Genomic DNA, 19,641 nt, shown 5'->3' with positions numbered 1-19,641 from the left:
GCAGTGAAGGTCAAATGCTTCCAGCCCCCACTTCTAGATGAATCTAATGGGGATCTTCTAATGGAATGATCTGTTTTGTTCAGAATGCATGGAAAGCTTAAACTCTATGTCCAGTGTGGGGTTCAAATTCGCAACCCCGAGATCAAGGGTCACGTGATCTATTGACTGAGCCAGCCAAGCATCCCAGAAACTTCTCAAAGCAGAATACTCTTGACTCAGTGACTACAAGATATTAAAAGCACACACTAAGAACCTTTCACAGGGATTTAGTGCTTAATTGTAAAAATCCTACATAATCCAAATATAATTTTCATTTTTCAATAAGCAGTCCTATGAGCGAATCTTCCCATCCAATTTTAGGAAAGTTCATTTGTTTTATAAAAATGGGGGGAAAAGGGATCCCTGGGTGGCGCAGCGGTTTGGCGCCTGCCTTTGGCCCGGGGCGCGATCCTGGAGACCCGGGATCGAATCCCACGTCGGGCTCCCGGTGCATGGAGCCCGCTTCTCCCTCTGCCTATGTCTCTGCTTCTCTCTCTCTCACTGTGTGCCTATCATAAATAAATAAAATTTTTTAAAAAAAAAAAATTTAAAAAAAAAAAATGGGGGGAAAATGGACTCCTGCGATCCCTTACCCATCTTCTCAGAATATACTTTGAGATTAGATGTCCTTAGAATTTTGCACTGTCATCCTTCCCAAGCCAATAACCCCTAATGTTGAAAACCTGGCAGGTAGTTTTTCAGCCTGCTTTTCCTGCCACTGGTTGATACAAGCCTGTCTTCCCTTATTCTACTGTGCTCAGTAAAATGAGACTCAGCAGTTCCTCAGCCACTTTTCCTTCTTAAATCTCGAGTATATACAAGGCCCCTTCAGGCTACTTGTTCAAGTGTAGAAAAATTACATTTTATCACCAGACTATGTTCTAACCCTTTGATTATTCCGATTTTTCTGTCTCTATAGTTTAGCAAATTTCTCAGTGTGCTGTCAACATTTTAATGAACTTTATCTATTTAGATTACTTTAAAAAAAAAATTAAAAAAAAAAATTACTCAGTTCTAGGGCAACTGAGTGGCACAGGTGGTTAAGCCTCCGGCTCTTGGTTTCAGCTCAGGTTGTGTTCTGTGTTGTGAGATCGAGCCGTGCTCAGCTCAAGGTCTGCTTGAGATTCTCTCTGCCTCTGCCCCTCCCTGTGCACTTGTGCATACTATCACTAAAATAAACTTTTTTAAAAAATTACTAAGTTTTGAAAAGCAGAGTGGCAAATATAGGATTTAATCAAATTACAAGTGGGATATTTGGCTTAACGATCCAAGTGGATAATGAGTTTTTTTCAGGGACCCTGGGGGACAGGAAGCATTTTAGGTAAAGGATAAGAAGCAAAAAGAACTTTGCTATTAGTGAAAGCTTGTCAAAACCTATTCCCTCATTTATAAATAAAACTATAAAGCTCATCTTCTAAGAAGTGTAACTGCTCTCAAAGATTATTTTTCTATGTTAATTCTATGTTAATTAATGGCTGAACTTCTAGGTTAACAATCATTTGGTTTGAAATACAAATTTTACCATGTCTGTATTAATTAGTTTCACTATGACATTATTGTTATTCAGACTTAATGCTATGGAATAGACCCATCCTGGAAGATAATTTTTGAGAAAAACTAGGTGCTCAGGGAAACTGGTTCTTCTGTTGTGGGTCAGACTGCTTACTTGGGCTAGCTCTTAAAAATCAATGTTTACTGATTATTCTTAGAAAAGAGGTATGTGGAACCTCACCAGTTACTCAGATACTTTTTCCCTAAATGACTTTTTAGTATATATGGGTTCCAGCTATCACTTCTGCAGATGACAGTCCATCTCCTAGTCCTAGAGTGACTTTACAGAGTTTTCAACATTCCTGGTCAGCCTTTAGTAATTAGCTAAGAACACTCAACTTTCCCAACAGTTTCTGAAGACCCACAACCTCCACTAGAGTTGAACATCTAGAGTTGACAGGAAAAACTAAAGGTGACTTGGGAGTTATCATTTTCCCCACCCACGTTAATTTGGAAACCAATGTGGAAATCCTTCTCACATCTGCTTATTTGTGACCAGTGTTTAGCCAAGGCCTGCAGGTGTCCTTAAAATGCTTTCTCAACACATCAGGCTGTCTGGGGGTGGTTCGGTTAAGAATTTTACATGATTTCCAGATCATGAGAATTGCGAAAAAAGCTGGGCACTTGATATAAGCTTTTCCTTTTTGCAATTCTTTTCTTTGGATCTGGAGCAAAAGAGCATAGTGGTCTTTTAGTCTTCCTCTAGATTTGTATTCCTAGCACGCCCTACCACTTGTGACATTGTACTTGTAGATTGAATCTGAAACTGCTGCTTCTGAGGAGACCCTGCTCAACGCCTCCCAGCGCATCAGCGAGCTGGAGAGAAATGTGGAAGAGCTGAAGCGGAAGGCTGCCCAGAACTCGGGGGAGGCAGAGTACATCGAGAAAGTAGTGTACACTGTGAAACAAAGCGCAGATGATGTGAAAAAGGTAAGTCCAGCTTTGTAACTTCACAGCTGTGTTCATAAAGGAGCGACGAGCCTCCTCGTTCCCTTCCTTGGAATCGGTTAAGGGACGTGGACCTAAGTGACCTGTTTTGAAATAGCAGCCTTTAGAGACACAGATGGAAAAGAGTGGGAGTGGATTTGCAAGTGTCCAAGAAGCGTGACCTTAGCCCTCCCATCCAAACTTGGATAAGGAGGCAGGAAGATGAAATTAACTGAGGGGTGGAGGTCTTGGAGCAAGCCTACTGAGCTTGTACCTCGGTAATTCAATTAGGAAGGCTGGGGTGGCCTACGGTGATTACCTGGCCATTTGAGAAATCTTTAAAGCGGGGTAGCTAAAAGCTAAAAGAAAAAGCTAAAGCTTTTTAGCTTTTAGCTAAAGCTAAAGGAGCCACCACAGAACAGCTAGTGGGGAACTAAATCTCACGTCTTCCACTCACTAACCACCTCTTGCTGCTCACTTGGAAGGTACTGTGTTGTGCAGAGAAAATCTCCTACAACCCAAATTTTTTCATCAGAAGCCAAGTAATCCTTAAAACACATGTTCAGGGGGCAAATGTTTATCTCCAGAGAAACCTTTTGACACTTTTAAGGGGAGTGTTCCAACCGTTAAATGAATAGTTAGGGAGTTACAAACTGAAATATAGTCAAGATTTTTCCTCAACTTAATGTAGCCTTTAGCCATTACAGAAGGGGGACTTCCTTCTACCTCTGCTTGGGGAAGAGAACAGTAAGAAAACTGGACTACCCTACCCTGTTTTTTCTATCATGGTTTGTACTTTCGTGCGGTTCTGAGAGCATAAATCAGAGCATTTTTCACAAGTATCCTTTGTACAGAGCATTTTTTGTAAAAATATAGCATTTGATTATAATTAGATGAACGACTCCCCAACATTGAAATCCTTATTATCAATGGCTATGGTTTGAACAGCGTTTCTCAAAAGCAGCACCTGCTGCAACCACCTTGTCAAACCCACACAAACTTCTCATCTCCTCACCCATCCCTGTGTATGCTACATCTCCCCTTTCCTTTCCTTCCCTTAAATCTCTACACACCCTACACTGGTCCTCCTATCAGCTCTTAAAAATGGGCCTTTTTTGATTCCCAAGTGTTTGGATCACAGTGGATCTACTTTACAGAGAAAATCTACTACTCTGCGTCCATATAACTGTCCTATGACACAGCCAGAGAAAAGTGCCGACAGGAGAAAGGTCCCTTAGCCCTGGAGACCCACTACAACTCCAAAGTATCTTTCAGATCTTTCATTAAGAAAATTCATGTCAGTGTTGTTATTTAATTCCACTGTTTCAAAATAATTACTTACACCTAATAGCTTAACGCCTGAGTACCCTTCCAAGCTTGCCACAATGACACTCTTAATGTCCGAGATTACATTTATCACCTCTCTGTGTCTAAATGGAACTGCAGGCTCTGGACAATGAAGTTGATGAAAAGTATAAGAAGGTAGAAAAATTAATTGCCCAAAAAACCGAAGAATCAGCAGATGCCAGGAGGAAAGCGGAGATGCTACAAAATGAAGCAAAAACACTTTTGGCTCAAGCAAACAGCAAGCTGCAGCTCCTGAAAGGTAGGTCTTAGGCTCGTGCTTTCACAACGTAAAGAGAAAACATGCACTGAGTTATTTAAAAGGTTGAAAAATTATTCAGTCTTAGGCTTTATAGGCAAAAACGATCAGTAGGAGGTTGAGATTATAGTGTAATTTACTCATTTTTTATCTCCCACAGATTTAGAAAGAAAATATGAGGACAATCAAAAATATTTAGAAGATAAAGCTCAAGAATTAGTAAGATTGGAAGGAGAAGTCCGCTCGCTCCTAAAGGATATAAGCCAGAAGGTTGCTGTTTATAGCACCTGCCTATAACAGAGCAGGAGGCGGCTTGAAGGTGACTGAGGTGACCAAAGTAAAAGAGCTACATTTTAAGATCTTCAAAATAAAACTCATTACCTATTTAATGTTTTTAATCACATTTTGTATGAAGTTCAATAAAGTACAGTCCTTTTGTATAAATATATATTTAGTATAATTCTTAAATTTTACGGATTTAGCGTTCATGAATCCCTTTTAAGCAAGGGTACTGTCAATGTAAAGATGGTTTTATAAACAGATGGCCTCCACAGGCCCCTGCTTTCTGTTTTGTCTGTGAACAGGCTGTTTGCTAGGTCAGTATCCTCCACAAATCTGCCCCCTAAATCACCTCCCAGTGGGATGCCCAGGTGGAGGGTAAGGATACAGCCTGAGCCCCACCTTCACCATTTCAATGGTTGCTCCAATCTCCAAGACTCCTCTAAGTATTCCTTGCTCTGAGAAAGAGAAAAAGCAATTTTTAGAAAATTAACATTGTGGCTTTGAAGTGTTAGCAATCCTGGCCCTGTTCTAGTGGTGAGGTGGGAAGGTTTAAATTAAATCCAGCCAGAGTTCATGAACATTGCTCCTGCCAACTGAGCTGTGCCAATCAAAGTACAAAACGATGCTGTAAGTTCTGTGTTTTTATTTTGTGAAATCTAATGAAGTTCAACATAGATTCTCTGCTACCATCAGTGAGGCCAAAACAATAAAGAAAACAATTGTATTCCAACTGCCAAACCTATGTCAGCTTCATAGCTGAGCTAGCTGGGTAACAGGCCAAGCCCTATGTGGTTTTTTTCACCAATTCTTCTTAGAGCAAGACAATTCCTGTGTACTACTTAACAGCCACCCACACATACGATGCAGCTGCATTTGAAGCCCCGCCTGAACAAAAAGTATGTAAACAGATGTAATTTAAACAATAAGGCAACCTCCCCCTCCCTCAAGGCAATTATTTGTCACTTTCATTTAGGTAGAGATCCTAATACCTAGCAAAGTGGTTTTACCTCATTATCTACTACAGCAACTAGTTCCCCCCCCCCCCCTTAAAATTAAGTATTTTGGGAGCACTTGGGGTGGCTCAGTGGTTGAGCATCTGCCTTTGGCTCAGGTCGTGATCCCGGGGTCCTGGGATCGAGTCCTGCTTCGGGCTCCCTGCAAGGAGCCTGCTTCTCCCTCTGCCTAGGTCTCTGCCTCTGTGTCGTGTCTCTCATGAATAAAATATTTTAAAAAAGAAATCTTTATATTCCTTTTTTAGCTAAACAATGAAAGATGTCACTTTGAAATCACTCATTTTAATCAGCTCAGGGAATGGACAATTGCCATCCTTACAAGCCAAGAAAATATTGAGAACTTAGTCAATAATAAGTGAATATTTGAAAATTTTATATCCACAAATTCATTCTCACCTACAGATTTAACTATTTTGTTTCTATAGCTAGCACTTCATATTAAATTATATTTCTATTTTTTCTCTAGAGTAGGGGACATGTTTGATTTTTTTTTAAGAGTTTTATTTATTTATTCATGAGACACACAGAGAGGCAGAGGGAGAAGCACGCTCCATGTAGGGAGCCCAATGTGGGACTAGATCCTGGGACTGCAAGATCACACCCTGGGCTAAAGGCAGGTGCTCAACCGCTAAGCCACCCAGGAATCCCCATGTTTGAAGTTTAAATAAACTAGCACTTCACATAGTATTGGGATTTCAGATTTTAAAATACAAAGGTCATTTCTAATCATGGCAAAGTAGCACATATCAGACCAGCTCTCTTGCTAATAACAACTGCCAACTCTGAACGGAAATACACATTTTTAAAAGTAAAGGTCCCGGAGACCAACCAGCAGCAGGCAGAAGGTAGAGGGAAGCTAAGACAGCAGTGGGTGAAACCAATTCCCATTTTTAGGGGCTTTCACCTGACAGTGGGTCCCAGAAGTATCATACTGGGCAGAAGCCAAGCTTTACTGGTTATAGAATCAGAAGACAGAGTTGGAGGCAACTAGAACAAACTATGAAAGGAGAGCCCCACAAGAGAGAGGCATGGTGGGGAGGGCCTCCCAACTCTGCATATCGTTTGCCCAGTCTCCGGTTGACCTCTGAACTACACATGTAGGGCCAGACGTAATCCAGCCGAGGTATAGCTGAAATAACTGGGTAGATCCTTTAGCTGCTGCCCTCCAGCAAAGACAATGGAATTGGGAGCTGGGGTTCAGCCAGGTTAACTGCCTACTGAAACAGAAATTGCCTATTTTTCAGAGGTAGGTAACAGAATCCAGAGTCTTTACAATGAATAATTCACAATGACCATAATACAATCTCAGACTAGTGGACACAGAAGGAAAAAGGGAAATGTGACCTACTAACGATGCAATTAAAACCTGAAGATGACTCAACATTTTCCTTCTGTGAGCGACTGATAGTATCCTAGCCCACACTTTTTTTTTTCCTTAAATTGTTATTTATTCATGAGAAACACACAGAGAGGCGCAGAGACATAGGCAGAGGGAGAAGCAGGCTCCATGCAGAGATAGGAGCCTGATGTGGGACTTGATCCCGGGACCCCATCCCAGGACCCCAGGATCACACCCTGAGGCAAAGGCAGATGCTCAACCGCTGAGCCACCCAGTCCCCCTGCCCGCACAGCTTTTCTGCTGATACATTCTCTAAACTTTCCTTAAGCTGCAATCATGTTGAGCATCTATGGTTTGCATATTTCTAGTACTTTAATTTTTCCTTTTTCGAATATGCTATCCTAAATGTGAGAACTACTTAAATTTAGTTAAAATATGCAGAAGCCTATTTTAACATTTAAGACTTTGATACTGATAGGTTTCAAGGGCTGGCTATTTTAAACATTAATGAACAGATACGATTTTATAGCACTCTTTAAAGAAACAGTCATTTACCCAACCATGGATACACTGGAAATCGACAGAAGACAGATTAAATTTTCCCATATGAAAAATAAAAATAAATTTTCCCATATACTGTGTCTCCAAAAGTGAACGCTCCACAGTTAGTTGGTATCGCTAAAACAGATGAAAGGGTAATGACCTTTCAAATACCTAAATGTTGTCCTCCAGTGTGGTAGAAAGAGACACCCAGGCCAGAAGAGGAGTAATAAAGAAAAGTAAGAAGATACACTACAGGTAGTCATAAAAGAACTAGGACCATCTGGACATCCACTCAAAACAACCAGTAAATGAATATTTAAGACTGTTTATTTCTGTATTTTCATTCCCCGCTGTAATACATTTGTGTCTTCATTTAATATATGAATTTCACAGATCTACCTCCTTAATTTGATTAACTGCCTACAGACTAGACCTTAATGGGTGCTTAAAAATTTAAACATAAATTCTACCTCTAAACTGCAAGAATTTGGAGATTAAATAAAGAAGTGAGAGACCATCATTTATTTACATCATTTTGGTTTATACATATTTTAATCTTACTCTAATGATTAACTATTTCCAATATGAAAACCAAGTTTAAAATAACTTGGTCACCTTGCTTCAAACACAGCTGGTTCACATATTCTATGCCAGCTCCATCACGTAAATCCAACTTTACAATAGCAGAGATAAAAGCTACGTAACATAAATTCAGTGAAGTTGAATCTTTCAGAAACTGCATGAAAATAAGGGTTGAAGAAAATTTTCCAGGATGCTACGATAAGTAGCTTTCTTCTGCAATATTAATGCACTGAAACAAAATATTAAATTTATTTAAAATAGATGAGATTATTCCATTCTGTCCAAACCTATTAAAGCCTTCCAAAAGTTTCATAATTCAGTCCTAAAAATTCTTGGAGACGTGAGCATTTCCTGTACAGGAATGTGACCTCCACAAAGCTCCCAGGAAATTTCAGAAAAATATAATCTTCTAATTTAAAAGTTGATCGATTTGCCAAATGATGCAGCCAGGTTTGCTTCTCTAAAAGCTTCTGATAAGGTCTGCAAGGGAAGAAATTTAAAATTAAATACCAAATATCTGGGTGAGAAGAAACTTGTAGCCATTAATTCTGTATATTGTCAATAATTACCGGATGCGCATGGCAGACTCTGGCTATATCTTCACAGGATGCTCCATACTCCAGTGCAAGAGCAGCTTCATTCACCATTTCACCAGCACCCTTTAAAATAACAGACCAAGTAATTTTCTTCCCATGGCAAAAACTACAAGCTAACAGGATTCACGGTTCGAGCAGTTAACTGTCTCCAGTCAGGAAAAGCTTAATAGAAAAGGTGGCACAGAACTGAAGAGTCTGGGCTCCGGAGCCAGCTGGCCTGGATTCAAATCCTACCACTTCCTCAAGTGTAACACTCTGTGTTTCCCTCCATTTATTCACTTCAAAAATGGAAGAGCAACTCCTGCCTCCCAGAATGGTAAAAATTAAAATGGTTATTGCATGTATACAGAGAAGAATGTATTAGAGAGTAAGTAATGTTTTATCATCATCATGTCAGATCCCTAGGGCAGGTGCATACTGCAGGTTCGGTGGTAGGAAGGGCTTCCCTTAGGAGGTAACATTTGAGCCCAAACCTCACAGGAGCCAGATGTACAAAGACCTGGAGGCACAGCATTCCAGGCAACAGGTCGTACAAGAACAAAAGCTCTAGCACAGCCTGGGTGGCTCAGCGGTTTAGCACCGCCTTTGGTTCTGATCCTGGAGACCCAGGATCGAGTCCCATATTGGGCTCCCTGCATGGAGCCTGCTTCTCCCTCTGCCTGTGTCCCTGCCTCTTTCCCTCTCATGAATAGATTTTTTTTTAAAAAAATCTTAAAAAAAAAAAGCTCTAAAATGGGAACATTTGCCTGTTAGGAAACTGAGCGAAGGGGCATGAGGCAGGGAATTAATGAGGTCAGGAAGGCAGACGGTACCAGTTATCTGTAACAGCTTACAGTGGAAAAGGGCCACTGGAGAGTCTTCAGCGGGCACAGGACCTGTTTCAAGAGTTAGATGAATGTCAGTTGCAGGATGGAAAGCAGATGATGTGATGGGCCAGCCTCTGAGCACGCTGCTGGTCACCTTATCAGAAACAAACTTCTGCTGGTAAATACTAACCCCAGCATGTAAAGAGCAGGTGGCCTAAAAGTAAATAGCAATGCTTTCCAGAAATAGTAATGGGATTTGGGGTTGTATGATACTCACTGGTCCCAGAATGTGTGCTCCCAACACCCTGTCCGTTGATTTCTGCCCCAGAATCTTCACCATGCCATCTGTGTCCGCATTTGTCTTAGCTCTGCTGTTAGCAGCAAAGGGGAATTTCCCAACCTTGTACTCAATGCCCTGTGAGAGACAGAAGAGGAGAACCTAGATAAATGGAAAAAACACATTCCTGCTGGTGAACTCATCTACCATTTATTGAGAACATAAATCCTAAGAAGGCAATTCTTCAGAGTACATGGAGGGCAAGACCAAAACTGCTTACTAATGAAATACATTTTGTGTGCAAACAACAAACAAATGCAAATGTCAGTCTATCTGGGTGTATTTCAAAGGAAAATATAAAAGCTCAGGAATTAACTAGTTTGCAGGCAAGTGAACGATTTCCTCTGCATTACTGAAAAGGAGAAAAATATAAAATGTTCTACAGGATTTCAAAATGCATTAATGCAATAATAAAATGAGTCACAGGGCAGCCTGGTGGCGCAGAGGTTTAGCGCCACCTGCAGCCCAGAGTGTGATCCTGGAGACCCAGGATCGAGTCCCACGTCAGGCTCTCTGTATGGAGCCTGCTTCTCCCGCTGCCTGTGTCTCTGCCTCTCTCTCTGTGTGTCTCTCATGAATAAATAAATAAAATCTTTAAAATAATAAAAAATAAATAAAAAATAAATAAAATGAGTCACAGCCTCCAGTGTCATTAACCCAACTCATGCACTGGAGTTACAGCTACCCCTGCATTCAGAATTACCTCTTCTTTCAACTGCTCTTCTGATTTGCCAACCCAAGCAACTTCAGGGTGGGTGTAAATCACTGATGGTACACAGTTGTAGTCAATGTGCACAGCCCCGCCAGCCATTCCTTCAACACAGATAATGCCTTCATCCTCTGCTTTGTGAGCCAGCATTGGACCAGCAACCACATCACCAATAGCATAGATACTACCACAGAGATGAAAAGAAACACAGTGAACCACTGCCATCACAGATATTCATCTTCATTATGCCATAGTAACAAAAGTTTCTAGTTACTAAGTAGCCAAAAAAATATATAATATACAGCTCCTCAAACATCTCTGAGTTCAGGTTCTCATCCTGGGTAATGAAAAAAAATGCAATTATTTTTGTTCCCACATACGTGTCTACTGTTCTTCCCCAAAGCCAGTGCATTTAAACATAGTAAAAGTCTTATTTTTAAGACAGTGTTTAAAATAAATGTTTAAATTTTTGAAAATGCAAATAAATTATCCAACTTACTTTGGAATTTTAGTTTGGAATCTGGTATTGACTGGAATTCTACCTCTAGGATCTAGTTCAATTCCAAGCTCTTCTAGTCCCAAGTTCTGAGTAAAGGGTCGTCGGCCAATGCAAACCAAGAGTACGTCACATGTGATAACCTCGGCTTTGCCACCAGAAGCACCTTCAATACTAGATGACAAACAGTATGTCACCGTTAAATGTGCATGGACATAAACAGCTGACAGAATGAGACCTGTAAGACCTGATGTTTCCCAAGTGTTGCTGACACTTCTAACAAACAGGAGTCAGGCAATATTAAAACTACAAATCCTCTAGAGGTCTATCATTAAAACCTCACAATTATAGGTAGAAAAGCACCTGTTAATAACCCAGGTCTTGAGTCAGAAAGATCAAGCGATGGCTCTGCCCCTCGCTTGCTATGTGACCTTAACTAAATAATTTCATCATGTTATATGAGTAATAAAGAGAGCCAGGCATATAGTAAACAATCCAGTATTACTGATCTCCCCATGTATCTTTTTTTTTTTTTTAAAGACACATTTATTCAGCGTCATGATCAGACTATTACATTTAGCAATCAACAGCATGGGTGCAAAAAAAAAATCTACATTAAAACCCTTTGTTGGAATGCTTTACACTTTCCACAGAACAGAAACTAAAATAACCTGTTATACAATTAGTCACAAATACAGTCCTCGAGTTTTTTGCCCATACACATGAGTATTGTCTAAAACATGTCTTCTTTGTAGCAGCTAGGCCCTGCCACCACTGTGCTTGGCTGAGTTCACAAATCTGTTGTAACCTGTAGCTTCCCTGTCACTTCTCTGGCTCTCCTCTCCTGCTAAGCTTTGTTTCCTGGCAGTAATTAAAACCTTCTGCCACTGCCATAGCTGCTGCTGCTGGAACCGCCATAGCCACCTTGGTTTCGTGGTTTGGCAAAGTATTGGCCTCCACCACCATAGGGGCCAGAGCTTCTGCCTCCAAAATTTCCTCCTTTCATGGGTCCAAAATTTGAGGATTGATTGTTGTAATTGCCAAAATCGTTATAGCTTCTGCCACCTCCAAAGTTGCTTCTGTCATTACCAAATCCGTTATAGGCATCCCCACTGCCACCGTATCCACCACCACCTCGACTGCCACCGAAGCCACCTCGACCACTGAAGTTCCCTCCACGACCAAAGCTGTCATTCCCACCAAAACCACCTCCACGACCACCACCAAAGTTTCCAGAACCACTTCAGCCTCTTTGGCTGGACGAAGCACTAGCCATCTCTTGCTTCGATAGGGCTTTCCTTACTTCACAGTTGTGGCCATTCACAGGATGGTATTTTTGAATGACAATCTTGTCTACAGAGTCGTGGTCGTCAAAGGTCACAAAAGCAAAACCTCTCTTTTTGCCACTGCCTCGGTCAGTCATGATCTCTATCACTTCAATTTTCCCATACTGTTCAAAATAATCTCTAAGATGATGTTCTTCAGTGTCTTCTTTAATGCCACCGACAAAAATCTTTTTCACAGTTAAGTGGGCACCTGGTCTTTGAGAATCCTCTCGGGAGACAGCCCTCTTTGGTTCCACGACTCTTCCGTCCACCTTGTGCGGCCGGGCGTTCATGGCTGCGTCCACCTCCTCCACAGTGGCGTACGTGATGAACCCAAAGCCTCTGGAGCGCTTGGTGTTGGGGTCTCTCATTACCACACAGTCCGTAAAGCGTCCCCCATTGCTCAAAATGGCTCCTCAGACTCTCATCGGTCATTTCGAAGCTCAAACCTCCGATGAAGAGCTTCCGCAGCTGCTTGGGCTCTTTGGGAGACTCTGACTTAGACATGACGGCGGTGGGAGGGGAGACTTTAACGATGCTTACTCGGCGGCGTCCAGGGGCAGAAGCTCTCCCCATGTATCTAATAATACTGAGTTTTGTGAAACGTTGAGAGTTTAAATATTTCTGATTGTATACTATGAGAAAGTAAGAACACTAGATTAATTTTCCTAGCATCAACTTAATCATGAATTTCAATGGACTGATTTAATAAGCAATATGGAGTTATACTAAGCAATAAAATGGCCCTAGGTTGTAACAAACTTTGATTCTGAAAAAAAGGAGTATTTTTCTTAAGCACACAGATAAAGATATTGTATCAAAAGCATATGCAGCATACTTACGAAACATCAATTTTTCCATCTGACTTCTTGGTAGCACCAGTAACTTTTGTATTCAATTTAAATTTAAATCCTTGTTTTTGGAGGATGCGTTGAAAGTTTTTAGATATCTCCATATCAATTCCGACTCCACCAACATGACCTAAAAACTCAACTGCTGTCACATCTGCACCAAGTCTCTGCCAAACTGAACCCTGTAAGTAATAATTTTTAAAACTCATAAAAATAAAGGTTTCTATAGCAAATATTTACTGACTGAAGCATCATAAAGAATTTGTCAGATGTTTTTCTTTAATATGTCCCTGTCAGAAGCTCTGAGGTTTAAAATGAACAGTGCCACATAAATATGCTTCATATATTTCATGTATTCATTTGTTCATTCCTGCAACATTTATTTATTGAGCACCTACTATATACTAGGCACACATCGATGAATGAAATGCTGCCCCCAGGGGGCTTATACTCTGGTAGATGAGGCAGATAAGTAGAATTCATGGAGAGGTTAGTAGAGCGCTCTGAGAAAATATAAATCAGGAAGCGGAACCAGGACTGCTGGGAGGAGGAAGGCTGTAGTTTTAAAGAGCATGGTCATTGGGGAAAGCTTTGCTGTGAGTGACGTGTGTGCAAAGACTTGAAAAAGAGAGAGAATGAACTACACAGGAACTGCTGGAGGAAGAGGGGAACAAGTGGGAAGGAAGGTCTTGAGGAGAAAAAGCCTCTTCCTCCTACTAACCACTGGTATTTATAAAATGTTAAACTGGCTTCAGATTTTATTTTCTCAACAGAAATGTGCTTATTTTTTTTCATTCAAATTATAACTTAAAATGTTAAAAACCAGCATGCAGTTTAACAATTATAACTTCAGGATGCCTATCTGTGAAATCAGCAAGATGAACATAATTTTATAGCATTATATAAAATATGAAAAACTATGAACCTATCCTTTCCAAGAATTTGTACTAAAATCAAATTTTAATACAACTGTATTAAAATCATCCAGTAATTTAAAATAAGAGGTTGACCTTTCCAAGTAGGCTTATGCATTGTTCTGAGTTTTGGGAATGAGAGCTGAGTCAACTAAAGGCAGTACGGTGGCACTTAAAATCCAATCACAAACAAATACAAAAATTAACTCAAAATAAATCATGAACCTTATTGTGAAACCCAACACTATCAAACTTATTGATGAAAATGTAGGAAAGAATCTTAGTGACCCTCACTTAGGGTCACGCAACATCGTAAGAAGAAAGAAAAAGAGAAAAGAGAAAAGAGAAAAGAGAAAAGAGAAGAGAAGAGAAGAGACCACATCAAAATCGAAAAATTCTCCTCTTCTAAAGCTAATATTAAGAATACAGAGAAGCCACAGACTGAGAAAAAAAATACTTGCAAAATCTCTGATAAAAGACTTATATCCTTTGCACAAAGATCTCTCAAAATAAACAAAAGAAACCCTATTTAAAAAAAAAAAAAGACAAGATAAACAGGTACAGCACAAAAGACAATGCAGAGATAGAAAATAAGTCCATAAAAAGATCCTCCATATTATGAGCCAGTAGAGAAATGCAAATTAAAACCCCTAGGAGATACTACTACACACATCACAATGGTTCAAATTTCTAAAAAGGCACTACTACTTCTGCTGGTCAGGAAATACAACAGCAACTTACAGGGCCTGTGGCACTGTACACTTGGCAAAGCAGAGCTCCTCGAAAGGCTAAACACAGAACTCCCATTCCATGCCTAGGTATCCACGCAAGAGAAATGAAAACAGATGTCCAGACAAAACGTTCACAGCAGTATTAGTCATAAACAGTCCTGCAGTGGAAATGAGCCAAATGTCCATCAACCAATGAAAGGATAAACAAAATGGGCTACAGCCACAGAACGGAGTATCTGGCTCTCAAGAGCTAGGAAGTATATACGTGAACCCTGAGAGCATCATGCTAAGCAAAGAAGCTAGAGACATGTAAGTCCCACATATTGTATGAATCTCATTTAAAGAGAAGTCCAAAACAGGTAATTCCACAAAGAAAGAGGGTTAGTGGTTTCCAAGGCCTGCAAAAAGGGAGGAATGTGGAGTCAATGCCAGTGGACATGGTGTTTGTTTCTGAGGGGACAAAAATGCTCTGGAATTAAGACTGTGGTGACAACTACACAACTTTGTGAACATACTTAAAAAAAAAAAATCATTGGGGACGCCTGGGTGGCTCAGTGGTTGAGTGTCTGCCTTCAGCTCAGGGCATGATCTCAGGGTCCTGGGATCAAGTCCCATACAGGATTCCCTGCAAGGAGCCTGCTTCTCCTTCTGCCTATGTTTCTGCTTCTCTCTGTCTCTCATGAATGAATGAATAAAATCTTAAAAAAAAAAAAAAAAAAATCACTGAACTGTACAACACTTTAAATGGGTGAAGGATATATGAACTATATCTCAATGAAGGTGGCAAAGACACACTCCTCTGAATCTAAACTACAAAGTAAGAAATAGTAAGAGTATGCTGAATCAACACTGTACACGTGAAACTAATAATATATTCCATTACAACTCAACAAAAACAAGAGGGGGAGAAAAAAAGAACATGTGGTATATATACACAAGAATACTATTCAGCCATAAAAGAGAACAAAAATCGTTTTTGACATTCCAACAACAAAAAGAAATAATAAGAAAATGGGAAATGATAAGCAGCAGCATCTTGAACTCAAAGTCAGGAACAAGGGATCCCTGGGTAGCTCAGCGGTTTAGCGCTGCCTCCAGCCCAGGGTGTGATCCTGGAGATCTGAGATTGAGTCCCATGTCAGGCTCCCTGCATGGAGCCTGCTTCTCCCTCTACCTGTGTTCTCTGCCTCTCTCTTTCTCTGTGTCTCTTATGAATGAATAAATAAGATCTTAGAAAAAAAAAAAAAGAAAAGTCGGGAACAATGAGCAGAGAGAGCTAGACAAATGCCTTCCTCTTTAGGAAAATGGATTTCAAAATCCTTAGAAATAGGAAAATTCCAGTAGTAACTACCAGATATTATGTCAGGCTTTGCGTTAAAGCTTATTAGATATCAGAAACTGGGTTAAGTGTTTTATATCTATTACCTTACTAAATCCCAACAATAACCCTACGAGGCAGTTACTCTTACTAGAATGGGGATTTTTATGCTGAATCAACTAGTTCAGAGCAGCTCACTCATTTAACAAGGGCACAGTGTCATTAAAAGGCAGAGCCAAAAATTCAAATTTAATTATTTTTTTTAAAGATTTATTTATTTATGATAGACAGAGAGAGAGAGAGAGGCAGAGACACAGGAGGAGGGAGAAGCAGGCTCCATGCCGGGAGCCCGATGTGGGACTCGATCCCGGGACTCCAGGATCGCGCCCTGGGCCAAAGGCAGGCGCTAAACCGCTGAGCCACCCAGGGATCCCCCAAAAATTCAAATTTAAATCTGATTCAAAACCTACATTGGTTTTTTTTTTAAGATTATTTTTATTTATTTATTCATGAGAGACACTGAAAGAGAGGCAGAGACACAGGCAGAGGGAGAAGCAGGCTCCATGCAGGGAACCCGACGTGGGACTCGATCCCGGGTCTCCAGGATCACATCCTGGGCTGAAGGCGGCGCTAAACCGCTGAGCCACCCGGGCTGCCCCAAAACCTACATTCTTAAGCACTACATTAAAGTGGTACGGAAAAAGGTTAACTATGAAAAAATAAAAAGATGGTCACATGACTAATCTTTATGAGAAAGTAAATAAGTACAGTGTGTTTTCTTCATTAAGCGGTTAAGCTTAAGCGTCTGCCTTTGGCTCAGGTCATGATCCTGGGGGGTGGGGGGCAAGGGGGAAGCCCTGCTTCTCCCTCTGCCTGCCACTCCCTCTGCTTATGTGCCCACTCTCTCGAGAGGTCAAATATATATTTATAAGCAAAATTTTAATAGAATAAAAAATCTTTATAAAAATATCCAAAAGCAAAAATGCTAAAATGAAAGAGAATTATGGCTTCAGGATATTATTATACTTACCAAGAAAAGTAAAACTATGTTATTCCTTTTTCTTGCTCATTTTATCCACCCAGGAGTATGATTTTCAAAGTGGAATTAACAGGGTATGAAATACTAAGCAAGGTAAGAAAACTAGTCATTTTTGATAAGTTAACTCTCCAAACAAATCAGATCATAATTTGATGACAGACACACAGTGAACTTTGCCAACTTAATTAGTATAAGGAACTGTCAAATGGAGCCAGACTGGCAATAAACTGCCTAACATTTTCAAAAGGGAAAAGAATAGACTCTGGAAAATAGACTCTGAAATGTGGAACAGAGGTCAACCCCTGCTAAATACTAGAAGAGATGATTAAATAGCTGGTTTGATAATCATTAGATACTACCTCAAGTCTTCCAAAGAGGTCATACAAACTATTTTCTGAAGGCTTTTCTGAACTGGATAATAATATAGGGTATTTTTATCACCAAAGTCTTCAATAAAAAAAAAAGAAAGAAAGAAAATCTCATATCCCTTAGATGAGATGGATCAATGGAGATTTAAATATACTTATAAACAGGTTAAAAACTGTAGAGTCAGATGGCTTTCAATACTTCATACTGACATGAAAGACACCAGAGACGGTTTCATTAGCCAACTTATATAAGATCAGATGATAGGCCAACATGCTTTTAGTTAACATGCTTCCCACATTTATGAATTACACACAAGAAAAGGCAGTTAAGTGTAAGGACGACCGAATCAAGACAAAGACTGGAATAATGGGTACAAGTGAGCCTTAGGTTTAAACAAGGATAAAAAGGTTCAAAATCCTTTATTTGGGTTTATTTACTTATTTAGGTTTAAAAACTAAGAATTCCTCAAGCAAAAGATGTGAAGTTCTCAACTAACTATAAGCTCAATTAATGCTTTAAAAAGGAAAAAATAATTAAACTGATCCTGAAGGATTACATTAAACAAAGTAGATTACATATCAAAAACAAGTTCTCGGAAAAAAAAAAAAAAAAAACAAGTTCTCGGGACACCTGGGTGGCTCAGCAGTTGGGCCTCTGCCTTCCGCTCAGAGTGTGATCCCAGAGTTTTGGGTTAAGTCCCATATCAGGCCCCTCATGGGGAGCCTGCTTCTCCCTCTGCCTGTGTCTCTGACTCTCTCTGGTGTCTTTCATGAATACATAAAATCCTTAAAAACAAAAAAATAAGTTCTCTCCATTATCCAGAATATTATGCTTAGTTTTCAACACTATTTCCAAGTGACCCTGACTGACTAGACTGGATCAGAAGGATGACAACAACATAATGGATGCTATGCTAATCTACAAGATCTGGGTAAGCAACATTAAGGAAAGCAACAACAACAACAACAAAAAAAAAAAAAAAAAAAAAAAAAATTAAGGAAAGCAACAGAGATTGAAATATGAATGACACTAAGTCCCTGCCTTCAAGGAACTTATGGTCCTGTAGGAAAGGCAGACATAAACAAATAAATGGAATACACTGTTTATTAATTAGGAGCTGATACAAAGATGCAGACATATAGTAAAGACTCAAAGACAGAAAGACTTGCGCTTTCTCCAAAAAAAAACGAAGTCTGGGCTAAAAAGGTAACACCCAAGCTGACTTCTGAAAGGTATTTATTAACAAATGTTTACTCAGCAATAATAATAGCTAACGTGTGACTATTTAGTATGTATCAGCCACTGTGCTACAGGCTGAAGATGCAGTCAGTGAAACAGCCATGATCTCTGCCCTCAGGCAGTTGGTGATTTAATGAAGGAGAGAAAAATGAACAAGTACTATCAGTTAAGTGAGATAAATACTGTAGCAAATACAGGTGCAATGGGACGCTCAGCAAGAGTTACTACCTAAGGGCATGTGGGGTAGTCCAGGAAGGTTCTGAGAACACAGAGACTGGGAGAGGAAATCATTTTCCAAATTAGAAGGCCTACAGATAAAAGAGAGGGTGGCAGCTAGTTCAGAAACTGGTATTTCACTATATCTAGAACATAGTTTGAGAGGGAGAGGAGCTAAAAACAAGGCTGGACTGAGCCAGTGCCACATCACACTGGCCTTTCAACAACATTAAAGATTTTGGATTTATCCTAATGACTATCATTAGTTATTGAAGGATTTTTAGCAAGAGAGACAGGCTTATGTTCGTGTTACAGGAGAGGACTTCAGCCACTCTGGGGAGATTAGAAAAGGATGAAAGAAGTCAGAGAGTTAGAGTAAGAAATGACACTGGCCCAAAATGGGATCAAGTAGATGTGTCAAAAGAAGCAGCTATATTCATGAAATACGGGTCTTGAAGCATCATGTTAGGACCCGCTGACTGGCTTCATATGAGGCACGATGACATGACACAAATCATGTGTAATTCCCAAACTTCCAGCTTATGCTTCTAGATGAATGGCAGTATGACTCACTGAGATGAGAAATATTAAGAAATAGTTTTTGTTTATTTGGGGTTGAAAGAATGAAGAGGAAGGAAAGGTTAAGTTATAAATTTACTGAACCCAGCGTCTGTGAGACCTGTAAGTAGAGATGCTGATTGGCGCTTAGATATAAAAGTCCAGAAGTGTCCAAGATGGCAGCACAGAAGACTGAATTCACCTGCCACAGACAGATGGGGTTTACATCTACATTACAGCAGTTCCTCCTGAAGAACT

At 40.0% G+C, this 19,641-nt stretch overlaps 2 protein-coding genes and 1 pseudogene across 6 annotated transcripts in view; 1 reads left to right on the top strand and 2 right to left on the bottom strand.

The window, feature by feature from the left end:
* Window positions 1–4,566, top strand: part of LAMB1 (laminin subunit beta 1) — a 73,422-nt gene extending 68,856 nt beyond the window's left edge. For all 5 annotated transcript variants that reach the window (XM_072759972.1, XM_072759971.1, XM_072759970.1 and 2 more), the window contains 3 exons: window positions 2,344–2,520; window positions 3,964–4,123; window positions 4,281–4,566. In XM_072759972.1, the coding sequence (XP_072616073.1) occupies window positions 2,344–2,520; window positions 3,964–4,123; window positions 4,281–4,417 (474 nt within the window). In that variant the 3' untranslated portion in view covers window positions 4,418–4,566. The remainder of the gene's footprint in view (window positions 1–2,343; window positions 2,521–3,963; window positions 4,124–4,280) is intronic.
* Window positions 4,567–7,606: 3,040 nt separating this feature from the next.
* Window positions 7,607–19,641, bottom strand: part of DLD (dihydrolipoamide dehydrogenase) — a 33,932-nt gene continuing 21,897 nt past the window's right edge. Inside the window, exons 9-14 of the mRNA XM_025984030.2 lie at window positions 12,991–13,181; window positions 10,827–10,997; window positions 10,322–10,511; window positions 9,559–9,696; window positions 8,449–8,538; window positions 7,607–8,359 (exon numbers count right to left, since the gene is read on the bottom strand). Coding sequence (XP_025839815.1) covers window positions 8,294–8,359; window positions 8,449–8,538; window positions 9,559–9,696; window positions 10,322–10,511; window positions 10,827–10,997; window positions 12,991–13,181 — 846 coding nt within the window. The 3' untranslated portion in view covers window positions 7,607–8,293. The remainder of the gene's footprint in view (window positions 8,360–8,448; window positions 8,539–9,558; window positions 9,697–10,321; window positions 10,512–10,826; window positions 10,998–12,990; window positions 13,182–19,641) is intronic.
* Window positions 11,353–12,859, bottom strand: LOC112908554 (heterogeneous nuclear ribonucleoprotein A1-like; annotated as a pseudogene).

Source organism: Vulpes vulpes, chromosome 5 (assembly GCF_048418805.1).
Source record: "Vulpes vulpes isolate BD-2025 chromosome 5, VulVul3, whole genome shotgun sequence".
Classification (NCBI taxonomy): Eukaryota; Metazoa; Chordata; class Mammalia; order Carnivora; family Canidae; genus Vulpes; species Vulpes vulpes.
The sequence above is the reverse complement of the archived record's forward strand: the minus strand, read 5'-3'. Positions and strand labels throughout refer to the sequence as shown.